The 26,833-nt window shown below is 30.4% G+C and overlaps 1 protein-coding gene across 1 annotated transcript in view; it reads right to left on the bottom strand.

Moving 5' to 3' along the window:
- Positions 1 to 686: 686 nt before the first annotated feature.
- LOC142333600 (endothelin-converting enzyme homolog) overlaps positions 687 to 26,833 on the bottom strand; it is a 152,254-nt gene continuing 126,107 nt past the window's right edge. The window contains exons 9-16 of the mRNA XM_075380922.1: positions 21,786 to 21,907; positions 18,940 to 19,038; positions 15,329 to 15,510; positions 10,683 to 10,799; positions 6,914 to 7,178; positions 4,533 to 4,628; positions 2,409 to 2,485; positions 687 to 846 (exon numbers count right to left, since the gene is read on the bottom strand). Coding sequence (XP_075237037.1) covers positions 687 to 846; positions 2,409 to 2,485; positions 4,533 to 4,628; positions 6,914 to 7,178; positions 10,683 to 10,799; positions 15,329 to 15,510; positions 18,940 to 19,038; positions 21,786 to 21,907 — 1,118 coding nt within the window. The remainder of the gene's footprint in view (positions 847 to 2,408; positions 2,486 to 4,532; positions 4,629 to 6,913; positions 7,179 to 10,682; positions 10,800 to 15,328; positions 15,511 to 18,939; positions 19,039 to 21,785; positions 21,908 to 26,833) is intronic.

A 26,833-nucleotide genomic window follows, 5' to 3' on the forward strand; every position in this document is an offset into this window, starting at 1 on the left:
AACAAAATTATGACATAATAAAAAAAAATTAAAATAAGTGTAGAAAAAAAGAATCTAGATGAACAATACATAAACACTGTGAAAATTTAACATAGATGATTAATGCTTTAAAAAATTAGCACAATTAATAATAGTCATCCATTGTGCATTACATTATGCATTTACTAATTTCACACTACTTTTTTCTTTTTTTTTTTACTTAAGAAAATAATGACGCATACTGTTTGAAATATTCATTTTTTTTATGTTAACAAATGATTACGGAAACTGTACTATGTTTTCACCGTTTTAAAAATACAATAGTATAAACTGGGCAAAAATTTATTAATCAAAAATAGATATACACAACATAAATATTAAAGTAAGAAAAATTAAAATAACACAATTTTTAAAAATAGGTAGTTTCTTATGTCCCAGATTCTATAAATAAAATCAATCGTTTATGAAAATTTATACCATAAATCTGTCAAGAAAATTAAATTTAAAAAATGATGTATATATATGTATATATATATATATATATATATATATATATATATATATAAAACTAAATTTTGAATATTCAAATATTGATAAATTTACAAACTAGAAAAAAAACTATGAATATTCAACATAATAAAAAAAAATTATAAAAAATATATATACATATATAATTATTAATAGATTATATAATTATGTGGTATATATTATGCCAAACAATGTTTTAATACACAAAACTGTCTCGTTTCGACAGATGAATTCGGTTTAATAATTTCTTCACATGGTTGATCAGAATAATGTTTACTATTCGCAGAACAAGAAAATACAGATGTAAATTCATTAGATTGTGCCAGAACTGTTGTCAACCTATAAAAATAATTAAATTTTCAAATGTCAAAGTTTAATATTTAAGATCATGTTTAAATGCATTTACAAATACACACACACACACACACACACATATATGTGTGTGTGTGTGTGTGTGTGTGTGTGTGTGTGTGTGTATATGAAACTTGCAATTGCTCTCATATCCCCTACTACATAAAAGCAATGCATATAATAATATAATTATTATAATATTATAATTATGTATTCATAATATAATTTGTTGTTTTAGGTTATGTTTAAGGTACAAAGCTGATTTTCAGCACTAACCAATTTGAAATCAATTATGGAGAGTCACATATAAACAATTGTTTATATCCGGCTTTTGTTTATAAACAAGTGAATTACACTCAGTGAAATAGCCTATCAGTATGAATGCAAATAAATAAGCGTTTGCTTGTTTAAATAATAATTTTGCTCATCAAAAGTTATGTGACACCTTACTCTGTCAATAGGTAAGAGATCTGTTCAGAAAATAACTGAACTTTAGTTTTTTAATCTTAATTATTAATTTTACAGATTATTGGTCCTTGTTCCCTTCAAACTACTCCCTTACTTATACACTTCTCCCAGTAGTGACTTCACTTTGCAAAACAGTCCTGGATAGGTTCATTGAAATGGCCTTTAAGGTCTGCAACGAATTTGAATTAATATCATCAATAGTCTCAAAACGGCATCCTTTCATCACTAATTCTTAATTTCGGAAATAAGGAAAATTACAAGGAGTCAGATCTGGCAAGTAGGGAGGCTGAGGGAGAACAGTCATCTGATTTTTAGCTCAAAACTGACAAATTGAGGAAGCTGAGTGTGAGGGTGCCTGTTATGGTGAATGAACCGTGAGTTGTCTTACCACAACTCTGGTCTCTTTTTGTGAATTTTTTCATGCAACCATTGTAAAGCACCTTGATAGTACACATGGTTCATTGTTTCACATTGAGGCGAGAATTCAAAATCCACAATTCCATTAAAATTGAAAAAAACAGATAGCATCACTTTGATATTAGATTGAGACTGATTTGCTGTGTTACTGACCTTCCTACTGAATTGAGGAATATGTAATATAATTTCTTCACAATACATAGAGGTAAAGTAATAAATAATTTATTGTTTTAATTATTAGTCCCAGTATTTCTAATAGCCTTGATACTAATCAGAGTTGACTTTCATCGAGAGTAATCTTATTAATTACACAGCCAGTGGTGAAGAGAATTAAGGTGTAATTTGTAAGGCCAAATATTACCTGTATTACTTTTAGCATTTCACAGCTTGATAAGGAATAATACAATTAGTCAATGATGAAGGAAATATATAACTATTCCTTACTTTCACTAGTAAATCTACAATGAATTGTTTTTTTATCTGACTTGTAACACATCCACTATTAAGGATACAATAAATATGTAAAACAATAATCATTCAACTTTACTTCTAGAAAACCTTTAAACTATATGCAAATGAAATGAAAATTCAATGACGTAACTACCAGTTTCCTTTTTAAAAGTTATAAATAAAAATATTAAAAAAATCTATATAATTATACTTACAATGATGTATCATCCAATCGATTACCAAATGTATCATCAAGTACTTTTTGTTTTGGTGACTTAACTACACAAATAGACTGTAAAAAGAAAATAATCAGATTAGTAATCAATTTAGTTCTACATTTTTTACAGATGAAAAAAACTTAGTGGCTACGGTATAAGCTGCTCCTCTAATACAAAAGAGAAGCTGCTTACAATTGGTTAAAATCATACCTTATCAAACATAAACAAGTAGTTGAAATTTCAACTTATGATAGAAATACACATGTAAAATTTTGGTCCTTACTTCAAGATGTACAATGTGGAATGCCCCAGAGAAATGTTCTTAGTCCCTTGCTTTTTTTATTGTTTATTAATGATTTGCCTCAAAATCTTGAGCCATTCATTGTAACCCTTTTTGCAGAAGACACAACTGATATATATATATATATATATATATATATATATATATATATATATATATATATATATATATATACATAATGAGATCTGTTCAGAAAATAACAGACTTTTTTAATTACACACTAACAGAGATATTTAGTGATGTGCGGTTAGCTACATTGTGTTTTGCATAACCTCCTCTGTAATCACATGCTCTTGGATTATTGATATCTCATTTAGTTTTTGTGTTATTGTTATTTGAGTGAAACATGTTTAAAGTGTTCGTAGCAATTTTTATAATGTGCAATTTTCAAGAACAATAAATGTAAAATTTTGAATGAAACTGGGGAAAACTTTCACAGAAACATTTCAACTTTTGAAACAAGCTTACATAAACGATCCTCTGGGTTGTATGTAATATTACGAATGGTTTTCACGATTTAAAAGTGGTCGGCAGTCAATTGAAGATGACCCTCGATCAGGAAGGCGTTCGACTTCAACTGATGACACCCACATTCAGAAAATAACGTTCTGGTGTCTAGAAATCGCAGATCGACTGTCAGAGAACTTGCAGAAGAGTTAGCATCTCGACTCAATCATGCCATGACATTTTGACTGATAAAATGAACAAACATCGAGTTGCAGCAAAGTTTGTTCCTTGTTTGATGACCGAACACCAGAAAGAACATAGAGTAGATGCTTGTTGGCAACTTCTTGAACAAGCTGATGACGATGAAACATTCATGCAAAGGATCATAATGGGAGACGAAAGTCAGGTTTAAGGTTACAACATCAAGACAAAAGTTCAATCATCACGACGGATCGTCAAAGGATCTTCATGCTCCAAGAAAGTACATCAGTCTCAATACAATGTCAAAGTGATGTTCTCTGTTTTTTTCGATTTTAATGGAGTTGTGTATTTTGAATCTTGCTTTGAGGTGAAGCAGTGAACCTTGAGTACTATCAATGTGTTTTAAAATGGTTATGTGAAAAAATCCGCTAAAAGAGATCGAAGCTGTGGCAAAACAACTAAGGGTTTCTTCACCACAACGATGTGCCCGCACACTCAGCTTTGTCAATTCATCAGTTTTGTGACAAAAATCAGATGACAGTCCTCCCTCAGCCTCCTTAGTTGTGAGACCTGGCTCCTTGTGATTTTTTCTTATTTCTGAAATTAAAATCAGCAATGAAAGGACACAGTTTTAAGGCTATTGATGACATTAAATTCTTTACGGATCTTAAAGACAATTTCAAACGAAGCTATCTCCAGGACTGCTTTGTGAAGTGGAAACAACGCTGGGAAAAGTGTGTGAGTAGGGGAGGAGAATAATTTGAAGGGGACAAGGACCAATAATCTGTAAAATTAATAATAAAAATTAAAAAAAATAAAGTTTGGTTATTTTCTCAACAGACCTCATATATATATATATATATATATATATATATATATATATATATATGAGGTCTTATATATATAAGATAATTATTCAAAAAGAATTGAAAATTATACAATAGCATCGCAAAAAATTATTCACTGAATGGATTGTAACCGTCTAACTTTAAATATGGATTAAGCCATTATCCAAAGGAGACAAAAGGTGGTTGATCGAAACGGTATGTATTTGGTTTAATAAACTTTATTTAAAATATAAAATAAACCTTGTTTTTACTTTTGGATTAAAATACAAAGAAAATTTTTCCTCGACCCAATACATATTTAAAGAATTAAACAAAATAAATTACCTGTGAATATGTGATGAAAAATATAGCTTCATTCTCGTATACTTCTAGACCAGGTTGATGTGTGTGAGGATACCGTGATAATGTATGATGTAACGCCTGTTTGATAAATAAAGCAATAAAATTTGGTCAAAAATTTTATACCTACTTACAAATATTTAATTTTATATTAATGGAATTAAGTTTTATATACCGGATAAGAAATTCAAGGCGAATTTCCTGCTTGCACACATAAAGTAAATAGATAGCACTTATATAATTCGGATGTTGTATTTAATATTCAGCTGTCAGCAACAATAATTAGTTATTTTGTTGTTCTTTATATATATTCTTCCATTTATAATGACCGTTACAATTCATGATTCTGTCAAGCATCACGAGAGGAAAAATCCAATTTTTTATGGCCAAAATCAATTCTGTGCCTGAAATTCATAGGCAAATTTGTGATGTTTACAGGCTGAATATTATGAGTAATGCTAAAGTAACATAGCAGTGCAATTCACTTTGAGAAGGGCAAATGAATGTCACGCTGAAGAATGTAGTGGCCAGCCGTTGGTGACAATGGATGATTTGATTGAAAAATTTGAGAAACTTGCACTTCATCGTGTTACAATTGTCTTTGATGTTTCCTGATCTTTCAATTTATGAATTTTTCACTGAAAAATCGGTCTACAAAAAATTGTGGGCTGGATGGATGCCAACACATATAAAGAAAATCGCCTTGTTGTAGCGAATGAACTTTTGTGGCATTATGAAAATATGAAGATGATGAATTGTTACCAGAGATAAAACCTGGATTTCTTATTCAAACATACAGACAAAGCAGTAGTCAGTACTATATTGGCATTCATCACTCCCATACCAAAGATATTCAAATAAAAACACCAGGTAAATTTTTCTACTACTGTTTTTTTTTTTTAACAAAAACGCTGTCTTGCTTGCTTGTGTATGGTTTTATATATATATATATATTTTTTATTTTTTTTTCCATTTTATTGTTTAAAACTATTATTTTTATATTTTTATTTTATTTTATTTTTTTTAGACTGAAGAATTCCATAGATCAGTGTATAACAGTAAATGGTATTTGGCACACAATAAAAATCGCAACTCAATTATCATTATTTAAAATCGCAACTCAATTATCATTATTTTAACTCGCACTTTCAGAACTACTATACTAAAATGTGCAAAAATAATTCCAGTAACATTACAATAATTTGTAAAGGATTGTATAATTATATTATTATTATTATTATTATTATATAAAGTAGAAGTAGTAGTGCAAGTGGTTAACAGTTGTTTTCGTGTTCGAGGTAGATAATTCAAGGCCAAGCTGGATCCATTATACTACAATTACGATACCATCTCTTTGTAATTAACAGTACATCCTGGCTTTGATAATCCAGGAATATAACAAACTAAATGTACATTCTATATATAAACAGAAGATGAAGCTGCCTACAGGCTATGAGTCTATAAAGTTACACTAAATACCAGGGAAAGTTTTTGAATATATGAATCAATCAATATACATCTATATTTTATTTACATCTTATCATAAAAAGTAAGCATACATTTAGACGAAACGTACAAAATTAATATAAATTATTGAAAACTATTAGCATGTTCATTGTTTTAAAGTAAGGTTTGATCAATAAATACAGCTGAAGCTCAACTAATTTGTAACCAATATAAATTCTGACCTAAATTTAAATTAAATTGGGTTATTTAAATTTATAAATTTATTTGAAATTTAGTTTATATTAAACTATTTTGTTATATGGACTTTTTATTTTAATACGTCGATATATGATATATTTGTTAAAACATAAAAGTTAAATTATTAGCAGTATGATTCATTTATTATTGAATTCTTTCTTAAAATAGAATTTTAAGAAACATGACATGCTGGAAAAATGTATTAACGTTTTCTATATAAAGAGCATTACATTTGTGCGAGTACACATACTCACACAGACTGACAATTCAAAGAAAGATTGGTGGGGGCTTGACTTGTGACACCATCAGAAAGCGTCAGTTTTATGTGGATTTCATCGTAGTAAGTTGTGTTAGAGAATATAAAAAAACTGATCACAAAATTTTACTATAAATTAAAGGCCACTCCATAAGGAACATTTTTGGATCTATTAGAAGATTTTATATTCGTCGATTTAAAAAAATATATATATATATTTCTGCTCGTTTGAGTCAGACGAACACCTCCCTGGGGTGAGTATTGTTGCTTGGCTGCGGATCCACTCCAGGGAGCCATAGAGAAGGAAAAAAAATTGACAATATGTACTGTCATTTTCATAATTTTTTCATTTCACAATTTTTTAATTCTAAAACAGTGTAAATAATAATATAAGCGAAAATTTTACCTGAAAAGCTTGTTTAACAGCACTAATCGTAATAAGACTATGAAATACTGTCTGATTTCGAACAGGATTATTTTCAGTAGATTGACGTGTAAGATATCCTTGCAAACAATAAAATGGTGGTATAACAGAATGCCTTATTTGTTCGATTGCAGGATGTTCTGGTACTAACAGAGTTCCATCACCAGCATATAAAATGTTCCATGGCGCTAAACTTGATACAATTGCGCTTGCAATTTCAACACCAAGTCCTCCATATAAAACAGCTCTATAAAAAGGAAAAAAAATTATTTTAAAATAAATCTGCAAAAAATATCAAAAGCAAAATATTCTAACCATTTCTGATCAAAATTTAAATCAGATGAGACACAGATAGACAACTGGTTTGAGGTAGAGAATGGGTTGAGACAAGCATGTGTGATAACTCCAATTTTGTTTATAATAACTATAGATGGAATCTTAAAGAAAGTAAAAAAGGAAATAGCAAAAGGAATAATCAACTTATTTAATGATGACATATTACAAAGGGAAGAAATAAGTACAAGACTACAGAAGGCAAGCGAATTTTATCACAGTGTGACAAGTCTAGTCTGGAACAAGAAGGTACCTTTGCGATGTAAGAGAGTTATGTGTAAAGCCTACTTTAGGCCAATTCTTACCTACATGGCAGAAACTTGGACGGCCGGTAGAAAGATGGAGGGTCGAGTACAGGCAGCAGAAATGAAATAAAAGAAAAGCATTCTAGAAAGACAAGAAGGGGTAGGGTAAGGAGTATGATTAGAGAGGAACTGAAATCGGGAAGCCTTGTTGAGTTGATCGGAAGGTCAGAAGTCTCAGGTGGTTCGGGCATATTGAAAGGATGGATGAGGAAAGATTACCAAACAGGATGCTGCCTGCAGAGGAAACAGGTAGAAGACCAATAATGAAATGGATAAATATGGTAATAGAGGAAGTGTGCAAGAGAGGGGATGCGATGAGAGTAATGGGAGAAGGTTCATGGATCAAGACAGGTGGAAAAATTTTGTATAAGATCCAAGCCGAGAACACTCAGACAAGTGAAAGGGGACTGAAAATGATGATGGAGACAGACTACCACTGTAATCTTCAATGCAGTTTTGAAAAAAACAACTTGACATTAGAATCCTCAGTAGGAAGAAACAAAAATCTGTCTATTAATTCTAGGAACCAAAAATCAACTTTCATGGATAATTTAATAAGTTCAACTCAAAACATCAAACTGACAGACATTCAACTTAATCTTCTCAAAGAAATAGGGAAATACTAGATTACAACTAACACAAAGGGATTTTACTATAACTATATTCATTATAAATATAAAAACACAACATCCTCATCAAGAATGTTGTCTCTCAATATTTATACTGAAAATATTATAAGGAATATATGAGAAGAAAGTGAGGAAAGATTAAGTAAAGAAGGACAAAAAATTAGTTCCATAAAGTTTGCTGATGATATGATAATACTAGCTGATGGCACACAAGTGCTTCAAAGATTATTAAAAACCATGGAGGAAAGAATGAAAGAGTATGGAATGAAAATAAATATACGGAAAAACTTATAATGGGTGTAAACAAGAAAGTAAATTTAGTGGTAAGGAAAAGAGAAAGGGTAACACCAGAAAAAGTAAAATATTAAAAATACTAGCCGGCCTGTTTAGTTAGAGCCTACTCAGGGGCTCCCTGGGGCCAAGGAGCCTACCCCACGGCTACAGAGCTCACTTTGCTCACCATTCCCAATTTGCCAGGGGGATCGGCGCCCTGGACACCTGCATAACTTGCTTCAGTCCTTATTATCATCTACCCAGATGGCTCCACCCCCTGGACCCCCTGCATCATATATTATCCTCACAGTTGTGAGAATAATACTGATAAATAACATAGTATTCAGTTTTATAGAAACCTGAAAAAGAAACTACATTACAAAACATAGAATATTAATAACTACAAAAACAAAAAAACCCACACTTTTGACAAAGAAATATTCATAACTTATTTCTTTGCCAGAAATATAATAATGAAATAAACGGATTATTCTAGTTTTTCCTTAATAAATATCTTTATAATTCATAACTTCATGCTCCATGAGGGCGAAGAAATAATTGATATTTTTAATATATTAATTTTCATGGGAATCTTGGTCAATGGCTTAAAACCTTCCATGGGATAACATGAACGTATCCTGCAAATTTGAAAGTAATCAGTCAATCAGTTCTCACGTGATGTGATAACAAACAGACAAGCTTTATATACATATATTTTTTAAAAGTTTTTTAAGACTCATATTCTCCTCTGTACTATTACATAAAAAAATAATTTGGTCCACCAAGTACAGAATAATAAGAATTAAATTAGGTAGGATGACACTTAACTTTATATCATTATATATACATAATATACATCAATATCATGTGTCATCCTACCTAATTTAATTCTTGTTATTCTGTACTTGGTGGATCAAGTTATTTATTTATTTAAATATATACATTTCCGAACAACCGTGATCTGTTAGATCACGAGTACACCAGATGCGTGTAAAAGTTACTCTTTAACCTATTAACAAATATTTTGTTTGAATTTTGAAAATCGAATGACTGTTTCCAAAGATATTATAAGAGCACTCCATTGCACCTCCCAAAACAGTACACAGTACATACGCTACAACAGCTTGATGCGTACTGAGTGTAGAAACGTTTTGACGCCAAGATGGCAGCTCTATCCTTACCCATCTTCACGCTAGGCACAAATGTAAGTTACTTTCTGGACCGCCCTCGTAGATTCGGGGACTATGATGTCAGAGGACAGGAAGAGCACAATGGAAATAAATGGAAGGATAACCGTGGCAAAGGAAGCCTTCAGTAAGAAGAAGAAATTACTACGTCACAGTAAAAGACTGAAATTAGAGTTAAAGATGAAGTTAGATGAACGCTATGTATGGAGTATATTGTTGTACGGAAGCAAAGCATGGACGATGAGGAAGAGGGAGAGGAACTGGATTGAGGCACTTGAGATGTGGATATGGAGAAAGTGAGATAAACTGATAGGATTGAGAAAGTAACAAACAGGTTTAAAAAACAAAGAACACTTATGTAGGAAGTATACAAAATAAAAAGAAAACGGATTAGGAAGTAGAATCTCTACGACTGCATCATAGGGGTCAGTAGGATAAAGAAGTGAGGAAGAAGGATGATGAAACTAATAGACGAGTTCTGCTTTGCGTTTGGCGGGATTGGAAGGGCACTGTACATCATGAGTTGCTACCGCCAGCCAGAATGATAGACTCAAACCTGTACTGTAGATAATTAGCGCGACTGCACCTAGCAATTCAAAAGAAACGGCCTGAACTGGTCATCAAAAAGGGTGTAAGTGAGTGTTAACACCAGACCGCATATGTCTTTAATGACCCGTCAGGAATCGAGAAAACTTGACTGGGAGGTTTTAATGTATCTATCATATAGACTGGACCTGGAACTGGTCAGATTATCATTTGTTTCAATTTGACTTATTTGATTCTGCAGAATTCCCTGAGCGGTGTTAAGTTAATTTCAAAAGAGGCCTGTGAAAACCATGTGTTACAATTTTTTGATCAGAAACCACAAGTTCTTTAGCAACCAGATTATGATGCTGTGAGAAAAATGGCAATCATAAAAAAAATGGTGCATACGTGGTCTCATAATGTTACAGTTCAAAAACAAAAGCTTAGTACATTATAGACAACCTAATACAAAAGTTTTTTTTTTTTTTTTAATACTTACAAAGGATACTTATAATCAAAATACGGTGGGAGTAAAACAGCCAATGGTACTAAAACTTTATTAGCCGAAACAACATACTGCACTACAGTACCTGGTTCAGTCATAGCATTCATCCACCTGAAAAAATATGAAAAATATGATGTAAATAAAAGCAGTATAAATACAAAGTAAAACAGAAACCAAACTTTATTATATATGCTCTATCACCAATACTACTGCATAGGTGTGATATTTCAGAAAGAAAAATCCATTTGTATTATCGCCATTACAGGATCATTTGGAAAATTCTTGGCCTGACACAGAGAAAGCACAAGTAAGACAAAATAATTATATTTGCGAAGTAAAAATAATATTCTGCAAAATTTCAGACGCATGCATTTAGTTACTTGTTTGTAGTGACTGAATAAAGATATTTTCTGAATAATGAATAAAATTGAAGTTCAAAGTGTTATAAGGTAATTTATTTTATAAGATTTAATCTCAATGCATGTACAAAAAGAGTTAAATGCTGCATTAAAGATTCTTCCTCTTTTTTGTCAATGGTAAAAAAGTGGGTTGCTGTATTTCAATGCGGTCGGTCGTACACCCTTTCAAGATGAACACTTGGGGACACACAAAAACTCCTACGACCAATGAAATCATAAAAAATTCACAATGCCATATTAAATGATTGCCGACTGAAGATACATGAGCTTGCTGACATCACAAAGTCCTGACAGGCAGTATCCATGTTTTGGGTATGAAAAAGCTTTCCATTCAATGGGTACAGAGTTTGTTAATAGTTGACTAAAAAAGTGTTTGACTGAATCTAAAGGGTGTTTGGACTTATCTATCTATACAATTTCTCTGAGTTTTGACATAATTTGCTGTTGTAATCACAGAACAATGATTTAAAGAAGAACCTTCTTTTTCATCAAATATAGTGGGATGCCAATAATTTGTCACCCATTAATTCATCTCATTCAATAATTCATCACCCCCTCTGGCAAATTTGTGATTTTTATTTTAGAGGTACAATACTTATACATAAAAGTAAATTAAATTTCTAATTACTAATAAAAAGTACTCTTATCTGTTTAGGCCTACAGCATTAAAATTCACCCTTAATTGCGAGCGATGTTTTTATATGAGACTACTGTACGTTATGTATAAATTACAGTAATCACATGAGAAAAGAACTGATAAAATTGCTTATCTTTCATTCATATAGACATTTTCATTTGGGCGCTATTATCTAATCAGTGTTTACATATTTCTTACACAGTATAGTACTTTTAAAAAAATACTGTATTACATCATTTCCTTTCTGTTTCTGAAATTCATTACAATAGTGAACTTTGCGTTGTGCGAGTCGGTTGTTCATACTAGTGTTGTACCTATTACTTTATACTGAGCTTACAGAGCAAAAATGTCTACGAAACATATAAAAAATGTCTAGCAAAAAAGTTATAAAAGTTTAAAATTGACAAAAGTTCAAGATTTTTTTTTGAGCTCATTGAGCTGGAATAAACTATGTCCTGACCAGCTAACAAAACCTAAAGTAGAAGGTGCAGACAAAAATTTGAGATTGAAAGAAACTTACGACAATATTCCTGGTTTAAATGATGTTACAAATGAGGAGATGAGAATAATGGGTAAAATTAGATGACACAGATTTAGGATACGAAATATTAAATGATGAAGAAATAGTTAATGATACTAAAAATAAAGAAAATTTAAAGGGAAGTGCAGGTTATCATCATGAATTCGATGATATCCAGTGAGTAAAATGAGCTGCAAAGAAGTTGTGGAGATGCTGACGAAATGGTATTCTGATCAAAAAGAAGCACAGGTGAGGCAAAGTTAATTGCTATGAGACAAGTTCATCAATTCAGATTTGAAAAAGAAAGGAACATTAAAGTGCAAAGAAAAATTACAAATTTCTCTAGAAAGTAAAATGAAATACAGTACCTTATATGTTATAGGTTTTATAGAGAGAAGTACTTAAATAACAAAACAGAGGCCTACAATGTTCTGTGGTTACTGTGTGTTAGTCTTCGACTTACATATTATTTGTAATGATTTTTTCAAGTATAGTAAAGTATATAGATAATTTTTATAAAAAATTGTGTTAATGAATGGTTTACTTATGTAAGTGTACATAAGTTTTGTACATAAGTTTTGTTATTACCTTCTTTGCTGATGGAATGGTTTTTGCCTTCTTTGCAGACTGTAATTTCAGTTTCAGATTGGTAATAATTTATCCACGTTTCATAGACTGTTATGAAATGCCCCAAAAAATCCCTCTTGATGACACTGAAACAACCCCAAACCCTGCATAAAAATGTTTGCTCATAAACACGTTTGACGATCGTGAAAAAATTTGGTACCAGTCTTTCAGACAGCTTTTGCATATGTAAATATTTGTGTAAAACATGATGCTCCCATTCGTGATAATTATTGCCTCAATGAACTCATGTACTTCCAATTTTCTGTCCTCCATTATCTTATCGATTTTTTCAAAACCTTCAGTCGTAAAATCAACACGAAGCCTTGAACATTTGTTCTCATATGACCATTCTGAAAATAACTAAATCACTTGTAAACTGTTCTTAATGAGAAGCTGACCCATAATATTTATCCTGTTTGGCTATAGTTTCCTGTGTGGTTTTCCCTTTCGGAAAGTGATGTCTGATCAGTAAAGAAAACTTTCATTTATTTTTTACAGATCACAATATGTAATCAACTCAGACAGCCAACAGCAGAATTATGAATGTATCTGACTGAAGCTTTGTGTATACTCCTAGTAAAGATACTGGTAACTAACAATAATCACAACAATAAACTTTGTACACCAACTCATGATTTTGCAAACTTATCAAATACCTCTCATATATGTTACAATCAAATGAATGTATCAGGCAGTTTAGTTCAAATAGTGAAGTTTTAAAAAAAAAGTGTGTGCAAAAGTTTTAGCGCTCACACTAAAAATCAATTATCAAGTGACAATGAAAGTGTAGAAGAATTAGTACAAAAAATATTAAAATCAGAGCAAAGTGATGGGCCACATAATGCAAAAGATTGTATCCTTAAATACAGTGCATACAGAAAGTTACAGTATGCTTTAAAATTATGTGTGTATTCTGTTCTTTCAGCGTTAGGTTGGTTGCCCTGCGGCTTTGTTGGGTGTTCTTCAGTAACAAATGAGTTGTGATTGAATGTGTTTCATTTCGTTTCATCTTGTTTTGTTTACTGTAATCAATAGTTGCAAGAAATATAATGGTTCTTTTGATATAGGAATGCATTTTTCTTGCTGAATATGTCTGTCGTAAATATGACAAGTATACTGATTTAGTGAAGCACAAATTTTCAGAAAAGTTTTCAAATACTCCTGTTCCTTACTGCTTTGTAGTTTGAATTCTTATTGAAAAATTTCAGGCAACAGGCTCTGCTGAAGACATAAAGTGGAAGACCACATAAACTAAACAAACAGAAGCTGCTTGATATTTCAGATGCTATGACAGAAAGTCCATCAAAGTCAATAAGTTAGCACAGCAGCAAGATATCAGACTTCCTACTACATATAAAGCTGTAAGAAAAGAACTGAAACTCTTCCCCTATAAAAAAATGCATGTTCAGGGTTGAAACTTATAGATCATGCCGAAAGACTAATTATTGTCAATGTTTAAACTTTTTATTGACCAAAATTTCACAGGTATTTCCAACATAATATTTTTTACAAACGAACCGTAGATTCACCTGGGAAGGTATATTAATTAAAAAAATACACAACAGGTCGACAACTCCCCATGAATTACACGAAGTGAAAATTGGAATCTCATTCAGTATGAGTAGAATGCACATCGTGGAGCCTATCTTTTTTGAAAATACAGTTAATAGTGCTGTTTTAACAAACTTCATTAGTCAGTTAACAGAAATGGAAATCAATCATAGTTGGTTCTAACAAAATGGCGCCACAGCTAACAGGTCAACTTTTTTTACAAAATTTCTTTGGTGAACGAATCATTTTTAGGGGTTTGTAGCCTGCACAATCCCCTGATCTGATTCCCCCAGATTACTTTCTAAGGGGAGTAGCAAAACAAGCAGTATATCACAACAGACCACGCACGATTGATGAACTACAAACTGCAATAATAGCATATGTACGAGACATTCCAGTACATCAGCTGGTTAAACTGTTTGAAAACAAATTGAAATATGTGCAGAGTTGTATTGATTTACAAACTATACCAGTTATAATATCTGTTTCTATAAAATAATGAAATATAAATACAAAGTAATAATTAAGAAAATTTTATCATTACTCTTTCATAATGCCAATGTACAGCAACTTTCTGTGTACGCTCAGATGTATAATCATAAATAGTCTTCACATAAAAATTGATGGATGAAATTAAAACTAGATTTTGTTTATGGAGCAACAAAATGTTGATGCCCAATAATAGTTACTGATGGGACCATAATGAACTGTATAGCATGTGAAAAATGTCATGCTTGATTGTGAATTGAACCCAGAACCTAGATAATAATGTTAAACTTACAGGACACCAAATAAATTTTCAGTTATATTAGATAAAAGGTAAGTTGAAAGACTTTAAGTTTATTTTTATTGATTTACAATTTTAATCGGTTAAAAAAAAAATTACCTATATTCTGGAAGAGGTGTACTTAATCGTCTTTGTTCAAATTCCTGAAGAAATTGGATTCCATAACGTATATTTTGGAAAAAATCATTTCTCTGTACGTAAAGATGTCTATAAAAATCTTCCAAGTAATGATCGAATATCAAGGTGTTTGGAAACCCAACTTGTAAACCTAATCCACTAACCTGTAACAAAAAACAAAAGCAATAAAAAAAAATTAATAAAAGCAAAAAAAATTATTTTGTTACATTTTTTTAATTGTTATAATAATAAGTTTACTAACAAGTACAAAGTTCAAAATTATACCTTTGAAAAATAGGTAAAAATAAGTTTACAGCAGGTTTTATAAATATCAATCATTCTTTCATAATATCCCGGCAATAGTCAAACAAGGAGATATATTGTTTTAGCAGGTTCAACTATAACAATTAAGTAAACCTGATGTGAAATCAAGATTCACTTCTGAAAACTTTAGTTACTTTCCAGAACAACAAGCTCCTGTACGAGGTTTACTGTTGGCGAATGAGATGTGGTGGCTTCCCTTTACAAAGCTGAATATACTTTTACACACCAGCATTTAAAAACCATCAAACGCTAACAATCATTACACCTTCACTTTGTTTACCAAAAATGATAACTATAACTGTACAATGGATATCAATAATCTCAGAAAAAGCAACTATAATTGATGTCTATTTTTTTTAGATACCTTCCTTATGACTGGAGATTTTCTGGACTGGACAAAAGGTATTCTTTCAAAGAAATAAAAATTTTTTTAATTAAAGACTAGTTTAGCCTTTTTATAAATTACTTTTATCTCAAATAAAAACAGCTTACACTCGATTATTGTTACTCTATTACTTCTTTCCTTTTAGGGATAGTAAGAAATTAAAATTTGTCAAATAAATAAATGCCAAGCTTGAACCAAAACCTTCTAAACGAGAGACAAACATGTTACCGATCTAGATAGTGGTCAATCATAGGTACTGATCATAATTTTTCCAAGAATTTTTTTTTATATAAAATGATTTATTTTTATACAACAGTGTTCTATGGATTTTCATAAATCTGTCTGAAATTTATTCTATTTCATGTTATGTATTGAAATTTTTTTAAAAAATCTGTCTGGAAACAATTAATTGTAGTTTTCATAAATAATAAAAGATCACCATCATCTAACCTATATAGAAATACAAAATATTCTATACAAGAATGATGAACAGAAATTAAAATGTTAATCAACATTTAGAAGCAAATACATACAAAAATAATAAATAAATAAAAAAAATAAAATAATAATTACGCAGATTAAATTAAAGAAATAACAAATTTTTAATTATTAAAAAAACATTCTAGGTTCGAGTCCTTGTAAAGGTAGTTGCTTTTATATGGATTTGAATACTAAACTGTGGATACCAGTATTCTTTGATGGTTGGGTTTCAATTAACCATACATCTCAGTAGTGGTCGACCTGAGTCTGTTTAGGACTATATGTTTACAAGTACATTTGCACTAAACAGTACATTTGCAGCTACAGCCTAGCAAGCCGATAGCAGTAATTGCATTTGCCTATACACATACACCCCAATCTGGCAGCAAGCTGGAAAAACTGGTCAAAATAATATAAATAAATAAAAGAAACATGTCAACGTTAGAAATTAAAATTTCTTATATATTGAAAAATTATACATCATAAAAAAACAATAAAGAAAATATAATTAATGAACATGAAAAAATTTAACACATTCTGCTTGGAGAAATTATTTTAAATTATTCAAAAATGTATATTTTTTTCCAAAATGTACATTTATTTATTTATTCTTGAATAAAAAAGTCTTATGTCCAATCATAGTCACTTTATGACAGACGAATTATGTAGCATATGAAAAAATACGAAACTTGATGGGGATTCAAAACTGGAACCTTTTGAATGAAAAACAAAGTGTTTCCATTACAAAACAGAGGTCAATGGAATGAAGTATGATAAAACAAAAGTAGTTTCATACATAGATAATGAAAGAGCAGCAGAATAGATCATTATTACTCAATAACAGAGTAAACATATATGTATCTATAATTTTAATATCTTGGTCCATTAATCCACTCTGAAGAAACAGATAACTTTTGAGAAAATACTCTATGAAAAAAAAGCAATAGTCAATAATAATTCAGTTGGAATACTTTCATAAAAACATACTAATAAAAGGAGAGGAAAGCTTTCCTTCAGATAAATATGCCATAAAGAAAAAGCAAATTATGCAGCGTGTTTTCAAAGTAAGGTCCAATTAAAAAAAAAAACAAAACTAAAAAATATGAGCAAAATTATGCATAAAAACTACTTTTATTTACTACTTTTTTACATAGCTGCCTTCAAATATCAACACATTTTTCATAGAATTTCACTAACTTCTTCATTCCATCTTCAAGAAATTCTGCCACACACTTAACCACACATTAATGCCATTTTTCAATTTGTAGTCATCATTAAACCTTTGTAATGCAAGTTGCTGTTTAAGGTGAAAAAAATAATAATTGCTGGGAGATGTCAGGGTTATGGGGTTGATAATTGAAAATTTTCCAATCGCCTCACTGTCTGATTTGATGTGTGTAACCAAGCATTGTTACACAAAAACAAAATTCTGCAGGTTTGCATCCCAAATAGTTTAGTTTTTCGTAGATCTTGTAAGAGTTTTTAATGTTTTGCAATACGAAATGGCATTCACAGTAGTTCTGAGTCACTAAATTCAACAGCAAGATAATACATTTTTTGTCCCAAAAACAACAGCCGTAAGCTCTTTACTAAATATTCTTGTTTGAACTTCTTTGGTGTAGGAGATGATGAATACCACCATTGGCTTTACAGACGCTTTATTTTGAGCTATCAAAAATAAATTACTTCTGGAACTTAATATTTGGCAGGATCAGAAACTGCAGCACTTATTATAAGCAATTAGCAACAAAATTGCAAAAATATTGTTGCTAACAGCAACAATTATTTCAAAATAACTGAAATATGCAAGCCACATCTGTTTACACTGCACATAAAAGCGGAATATTTAAAACAGACCTTTCTTTAAAACCACACCTTGTATTTCTTATATACAAATATAAAGAATTTAGTCAATGCAAAACAGTTGAATATGCGGCTTCCATTCTGGATAATAACATCCTAATCCATTGAAGGTTTTAATGTATGATTACTGGGAAGAAGCCCTCAGAAATTCCTTTGAACAATGTTGTTTATCTCATTATACAATCTAAATATGGGTAGATCATCCCTTAATCTATATCCAATCTTTTACCTTAAACCCTTCATCCATGGTGATCTTGCATAAATTTTGGTTAAATTTTTACTTGATCTAAGAGAATGATAATAGAGTGGTTTAGGAGTCCTTGTACGATTTACTGCGGGTAGCTCAACCTACAGACCTATTTGACAATTTTTGATTATCTACCTGCTATATAAAAAGCCGGCTGGGTGCTTAACTGGTAATTCATTATTTTTATAAAAAAATAAGGTGGTACTAATTTATAAAATTATAAGTTCAAAAATGAAGGGTAGTGAATACTAGTTAAAAAGAAAAATAACAATGATTTATTTCACGAATACCTACTTTATCTAATAGATGATCTCTTAAATCCTGATTGATATTCGATGCACCACGTATATTACCTTTCACATTAGCAAGTATTTCCTCAAACATTTCATTTACCTGAAAAATAATTAATTAGACTTAGAATTATATAAATTAACAATACAATAATTTTCTAGTGAAACGTAGACAATTTTAACATTAAATGAGTATTTATTAGTCCCCTAATTAAACGAATTGTAGAAAACATCAACAATGTGTTATTGATAATTTATTACTCAATTTAGTTTTGAATTGTATGCTTAATCAGAATTCAAACCCTTAATGTAGTTGATACAAAAGCTTTTTGATAGCAAAAAGCTTTAAAAGTATATAAAAATTTATTGTAATAACTTACAGATTCGGTTGAGTTCTCTCATTTCATAGAAAAACACATCAAATTTGTCACTCAGCATTTCCTTTAGTTCGGTATGGCTTCTATTTGCAATGTAACATATGTTCCACCTGAAGTAGATTTCATTCCAGACTGTAGCCACCAAGTGGGGCATTGCCTCTACAGCTACAGTGTTAATTCGAAATCTAAGCTCAATAACATCAGCAGGCAAATGTGGTACATAAACTGGATCTTTAATGAAACTTCACGAGAAAAAATCTAGAAGGGTCAAATCTGGGAAGCAAGGTAGCCATGTAATTGGATTTTCACAACCAATCCACTTAACTGAGAATCAAGTATCAAGAAAATCTCAGACTTTTAGGCAGTAGTGGGATGGTGCCCATCTTGCTGATAGTAATGGCGTCCATCTTGGCCACCACTATCTAACTGAGGAATTAGAAAATTTTAGAGCATGTTCACATAAATGCATTAACCATTTACAGTTGCCTCCTTAAAGAAGAATGGGCCATTCTGTCTAGAAGAACAACCTGTACCAGAGTAAATTGTATATCTGCCAGGAGGCTCCCTATTGTATTCTCTATGAAAATTACATTGAACTGCAGTTGCTGACTGATAGATGTGAAACCAAAAGACACAGCAGTGAAATGTTCCGTACCAATACAAATATCCATTTTTAACAACACTGGTAACAATGCCGGTGGCCGAATTTGGTACTAATGAACTACACGAGTTAAACTTGATAGGTTTTGCAGGGAAATCAGACTTCAATCGGACCTGTATTTAAAGAGATTTTTAAATGCTTTTAAAGTTGTGAAATACTTTTTGAATCACCCAGTACAAAACAAATTCTATGTAAATGCGTGGTTGAATTTCAGATATCAAATTAAATAAAAACAAAATATTCACTGTTACATTGCTTTATTTGATAAAGCAATTTTTTTACCTCAGATAATTTTGCTATATAATCAATCGATTTCTAATGGTATGTCCTTTGTCACTAAGCAAATCTTAAATTGATATTCAATTTCTACGTGAACATGATATAACATATCTTCCGTTACAACTGTAATCGATTCCTTAATTCTTTATTTTATGTGATTCTGGTCACATAATTTTTAAGAAACAATATTTTTTAATTATCCCTACAAGAAAAAATCAAAAACGGTTAGATTCGGCCTTCTTGAAGACCAGGGTATAGAGACACCTCAACTTATCCATCTAACTATAAATTTTTCACTCAATTCCTGGTTAATGAATGCATTAAAATAATGCGGGGAACCACTATCTTGTTGGAAAGAAATTCAATGTACGTTTTACACTTCATCCAACAGAGTAAAGCGATCGTTATTTAACAAATCGAAACAGACATTTTCACTAATATTTTTTTTAACAAAAAAAAGACCCAATTTACACAGTTTTTCATTGAATCACATCAAATTTAATGACTTTATGTGTATTGCTTGCTTTATAAAAAATGTCAATTTTTGAAATCTCCATACTTATTAATGTGTCACTAAATTAAAAAATAGTCTCTTCTGTAAAAATTACATCATTTAAAAATAATTTGTTTTTACGAATTTTATCTAAAATGTCAACAGTAAATCAGAACATTATTCTGAATAAATAGTATTTAATGATTTTTTAATGTATTTTGTTCCCACAAAAAAGCAACTGTTTTTTTATAATTAATTCACTATATAAGCTCGAAGGTTGTTTATGGGAATATGAAATGGAAATTTTGTAGCGTATGAAAAATGCCATGTCTGAATGGGATTCAAACCCAGGATTTCTAGGATGAAAGGCTGATGCGTTACTGTTCTGCCACAGAAATCAACAGAACTTTTTTCATGGAACTTATGAATAGTTTTTTGAATTTGTAACTTGAGTCTTCGATGAGCGAAGGATTTATTTAGTACTTATGAATTCAGATCGTCTAATCAGTTTCACACATTACTGTGATACCGGGTGACCTTCCACATGATTTCTGATTCAGAATAGATCCTGTTTCTTTGAATCGACTGAACCAGTGTCATATAGTAATTTCATATGGTAATTCCTTTTCATATGTACATTGAAATCCATTAAAATTATAGAGTTCAGTTCGACTTGCCACACAACACACATTGCCTTTTCTAAAACAGAAAACATAGTAACCAAAGATACATACGCCTCAGTGACAATACATAATACTTATTTTATAACATTTAACTTGCAGAGACTGATGAAATGATTAAAATGGCGATCGCATAAACTTGTCGGATAGAGAATTTCAGTGCTGCCAACATAATTTCTCAAACTGTCCTTAATGTCTTGATCTGAGCTACTTAAATCCTACCATTCTTTTATGATGACAAAAATTATATTAATTTATAAACGTAATTAATAACAAGCTAGCATTTCAAAAAAAAATTAGGATATCAGGAATTAAATTTTGCACTACAGTTTATCCAAACGCTTAACTTTAAATACTTACAACTTTATATTCATTGTCAAAAGTTTTTGAATTTCTCTGAAGCATAGCTGCCAATCCAAAAGAAATAAATTTTTGTAATGTTGTAACACACATCTCCCATCTTTCAACAGGTTCTTCCTCTCCTGAAACAAAAAATATATTTTTACATATATATATATATATATTGTTCCTTGTGTAACTTTATCAGCTCCAATAACTTATAAGAATCCCATTTCGAAGTTTAAAAAATTTATTTGTATCAGACTACATGAAAAATGTCTTTGATATTAGAAGACGTATTATTACATTGACTATATTATGAATCACAGGCAATGAAAAAAATGTTTCATTCATGACTTAATAATTCAATGCAATAATGAAAGAATCGATTTCAATAACAACACACGTAATCTTGATTTTCCATTACATAAAAAAAAAGATTGTTAACAGTATCAAATGAAATGAAAACTATAACAACAGTATTCAAATGAAACAGTAACAATATTCCTTAATTTCATTACGTACTGATACAAGAAAAAACATATAAGATGTAACATTAATGCTTTTAGTTATCTTTTTTTCATATTCTCTTTAGATCTATACCAAGTTTTGCTAAGTGTTGTAGAAAAATCAGGCTATCACCAGAGACCAGCTTCTGGACCGAACAGCCCTTCTTAGGACTACTTGACAAAACACACTAACCGTCTTTTCGTCAAAGCCATTTGGCGACATCTATAACAGAATCAGCCCCCCTCAGCCATCATCAGCAGGACTAAGAATTGAAGGAAATCTCCATCTACGTTCCAATCCCTTTCAGTTTTCCAATTAACTTGCAGATCAAAACCTGGACCCAGCATACCAGGGGCAGCAACTTTCAGAAGAAGCCATCTAAAGCAAAACGATCCTGGTATTTGGAATTTCTTCTAACTCATTTTTAAACGTTTAATAAATCATATTTTTATAAAAATATAAAAAAATGCATATAGAATTATTTACATGCTTCTTTCATAAATAATAACTTTTCATGATAATAGTTTTAAAACAAAAATTAAAAACATCAAGCTATTTAAAAATTAATAAATCCCTTACAAGATATTGGGCATTAATAAACATCCTTATTCAACTAATCTAAAGAAATAAACCAAGTTATTTACTAATTTTTAAAATACATATCTCCTAGCAAAATATATTACATGAACATTCCAAACTAGGTACATTAAAAATATAAACCTTATTTGTAAAACAAGGTTGAAAAAATCAAAAAAGGAGACTTTTCTGAAGTTTACTCTTCAGTTTTTGAAACAAATTTTATTACTTAAAGAAAATTGCTAATGACATTTTAGAAAATGAAAAAGAAATTGTGGAATAGACATCAACTCTTCAGAAACAGCAAGGGGCCAATCTGAGTTGGGGGTTTTAACAGTCAGAATATTTTTAATCTAAATTTATGCTTTCTATTGTAATTGGCTAAAATTATAACAACTGTTTAAATTTTTTAAACTTATTGTAAAAACACTATTCAAAATACTCGTTTTATAATGCTAATACAAACATATAAATAATGAGTTTTAAACACATATGGAAACCTCAACAGCTAAACAAGGAAAAAATTAAATTTAGCAAATGCTCATATCTTGAAATGATCTACCTACTTTTTGGTATGATATCATCATAACAAAAGCCAAACTGCAAAATAATGCAAATGACTTAACATTGCTCAAAAATGCAGCCGTACAACTCTGATTACGGTTTATAAAGCCAAAGTTTTTACACCAAAAATGTTTGTTTTTTGGTGTAAAATGTCCTCTAAAATAGTGTAACCCTGTTCTTTCTGTTTAAAATGTATAAATTGTTTCTCAAAAGAGCTTGGGGTATGATGCGGTCTCATACCAAAAAATAAATTATTTCAATATAGGAGTATTTGCTAAATTTCATTTTTTCTGTGTTTAGCTATTGAAAAGCTCCTGCACTTTATTAACATCCCATGTATTATTTCTTCTTTACTACGTACTTAATTTACTTTTTTCTTATAGAAGTAAATACTTTTTCCTGAGTGGCTACTAAAAAAAAAGAAGATGATTGTTAAATGCTAGAAATGGCCATCCATTTTTTGTTTTTTTAGATAAAATTTTTGAAAACTGTTTTTGAGTGTAATCCTATTTTTCTAGCACCACTGTAATATATAGTATGGCAAATTACTTATCCAGAAATGGAAAAGCCACTTGAGAAAATGTATATAATTCTAAAAAAACAACCACACCCAATCCCAGAATCATGTAACACATGGAAATATCTAACTGAACAAATAACCATTCAACCAGGCCTCCCACTGAAGGAGATTTTGTTAATGATACTTGAGTTTGTATACATAGTATAAATATATATATATATATATATATATATATATATATATATGTGTGTGTGTGTGTGTTACAGTAAATTTTAATCATCCATTGATTATGTATAATTACCAATGAATTTGATTAATCGCCTCCAGTGTGGAGAATGTAATAAATATATAGCAATTTATTAAATATAGTGGTCATTTTACATATTCTTCATATTAACATATTTTACACATTAAAATAACAACTCAATTATATGCAGTAATTACTGAATTTATTATTTAAATAATCCAAACATTACTGTTAATTTGCTGAGGTTAGCGAGTGTAGGTTATGTTTGGTTTAAACAAAACTTAACTTAAGCTAGCTAACCTCATCTTATTAACATTAAATATACAAATTTACTGTTAATTTTAATCAAATTCATCGTAATTTTGCATAATTACCGGTTTAATCAAATTTATTGTAACCGTAATAAATTTATATACATATGTAAGATTATAAACTGCATTTTTTTTTATAACCTGACGATATCACAACACCAATATTATTTTAGACAGTAGTGTCCTGAAAAATAGCAGGTATATGGATAACTGTCAAATCCCACATAAACTGGTTCCTATAAATCACATCAAAAATTATTTATTTACTTCATACATCTTTAAAAAAAAAAAAAAAAAAAAAAAACTATACATTTATATTAAGTAATAAATAGACATAAATGCAAAACTCATTGAAATGATTGAAATATGTTCAAAATATGTAAAAAAAAGAAAGTACAACAAAAAACTAGTTACCATTACCATATTTTATAATAAATAAATTTATACAATAGGAAAAAATACAAAAAATAGTGTAGAAATAGTACCAGAGTATCAGTCATTACGATACTTTTAATACGATTATATCTTTTTAAACATTGAAACTGAAACAGATAACATTTATAATAAGGTGAACTGATAAATCATCCACAGGTCCTTAAGAGGTTTAGTCTAGTCCTAGAGAAAAGGTTTATCAGCAAAACAATTATTATAAATGGATTCAAACAGCATGAGAATACTGCAGCAGAAAGAGTGTCACACATATTTTTAATTATAATGACAATATACAATAAGTTACAGTTGTTAATTTATTATAATTTCACATAATTGCAAACAATACTGTTTATGTTCACTTAAGATAATATATGCTGGAATATATTTATTTCAATTTTAGAGATACTTCCCAAATTATGCAAAAGTAATAATATTTAACAACAAACTGAACAAAATTGTCAATTGCAAATGTTGGAAAACTTGCCGCCAATCTTGCCTATTCAATAGATTTTGATGTACCCTCATACAGTTGACCTCCAGACATCAAGACAGTTTTTAATTTCTTGCCATACATGACAAGAAAATATCAGGTTTGTGATTGACAAAATGGATGCCATTTACTGTTTAAATTTCTTATTCAAACAGTTGCATCTACAAAACCCCACGAATAAAATTCCAGATGGAAAATCTTTAAAGGTCAGGCTACCCATCCTTCTCAATCAATATATCGTCGAGGGAATGTTTTGTTTAGGTAATCCTGCACAAATGTAGGGAAATGTGGAGGAGCTCCACCTAACTAAAAAATCAAATTCTCCTGTTTGTGGGGCACTGCATATTCTTCTAATTTATCCAAGAAGATGTTTCTCATTATACAAAGGTGGGCTGATAAGTCTCTGGCCTGACATAGAGACCTGGGTGCAGGTCTAATAACTTACTGGCATTCTATAGTATTATCCTTCACTAGCTTATATGTACAATTTTAGGTTAATAGCTTGGTTAATATATGTTAGAAAGTGATTGGTGCGAGACATCTTTGTTACTCTCATGAATAATGGAAAAATTGGAAAAACGAGCAGTTATAAAATACTTCCATTTAAAAGGTGTAACGACGTAGTTTCAAATCAAACAAGAAACTGAGTCTATACTAAAAGATGCTTCTCCATTATATTCAACAAAAAAGAGTGGTTTTCTGAATATAAAAACGGTCGAACCACACTCCAGATGCCCCACTGAGGTGACAACTCCGAAAATTATAGAAAAAATCTATAAAATCATGCTAGAAGACCACAGATTAAAAGTGCGTGATAGCTGAAACTGTTAAAATATCGAAGGAACATGTACGTTAAAAAAAATGACCACATCTAGAGAAAAAAAATTTTTATTTCATCATGATAGTACATCAACATGTTTGTCAATCATCTCAATAACTAAAATCAACAAACTAGTTTCAATTGCTTGCTCATCCACCTTATTTGCCAGATTTAGCACCCAGTGACTACCATCTATTTCCTACATTCAAAAAATGGCTTGGTGTTTTTAATTAATTTAATAGCAACGAGGAAGTTAGTGATGCTGTAAATGGGTATTTTGAAAAGTTGACAATCGCATTATAAAAATGGTATAACTAAATTATTGTACCGGTATCAAAAATTTATTAGCTTTTGTGGAATTATACTTAAAAATAAAACCATAAAAACCGTCAAAAATGTTGTTTTCTTTATCAGGCCGGAAACCTATCAGCCCATTCTTGTAGTCTTTTCAGCAAAAAAAAATAAGACACTATCTCAATATTTAGTTCAATGGGGGGTTGTGGTTTGGAAGCGGCGATCACCTTGGCGGACATTTGGGAAAATAGGGCGTCTCATTGTAATTAAAAAATCACATGCTAATGTACCTGACTATTATAAAA

This window comes from Lycorma delicatula, chromosome 13 (genome assembly GCF_047948215.1).
Source record: "Lycorma delicatula isolate Av1 chromosome 13, ASM4794821v1, whole genome shotgun sequence".
Classification (NCBI taxonomy): domain Eukaryota; kingdom Metazoa; phylum Arthropoda; class Insecta; order Hemiptera; family Fulgoridae; genus Lycorma; species Lycorma delicatula.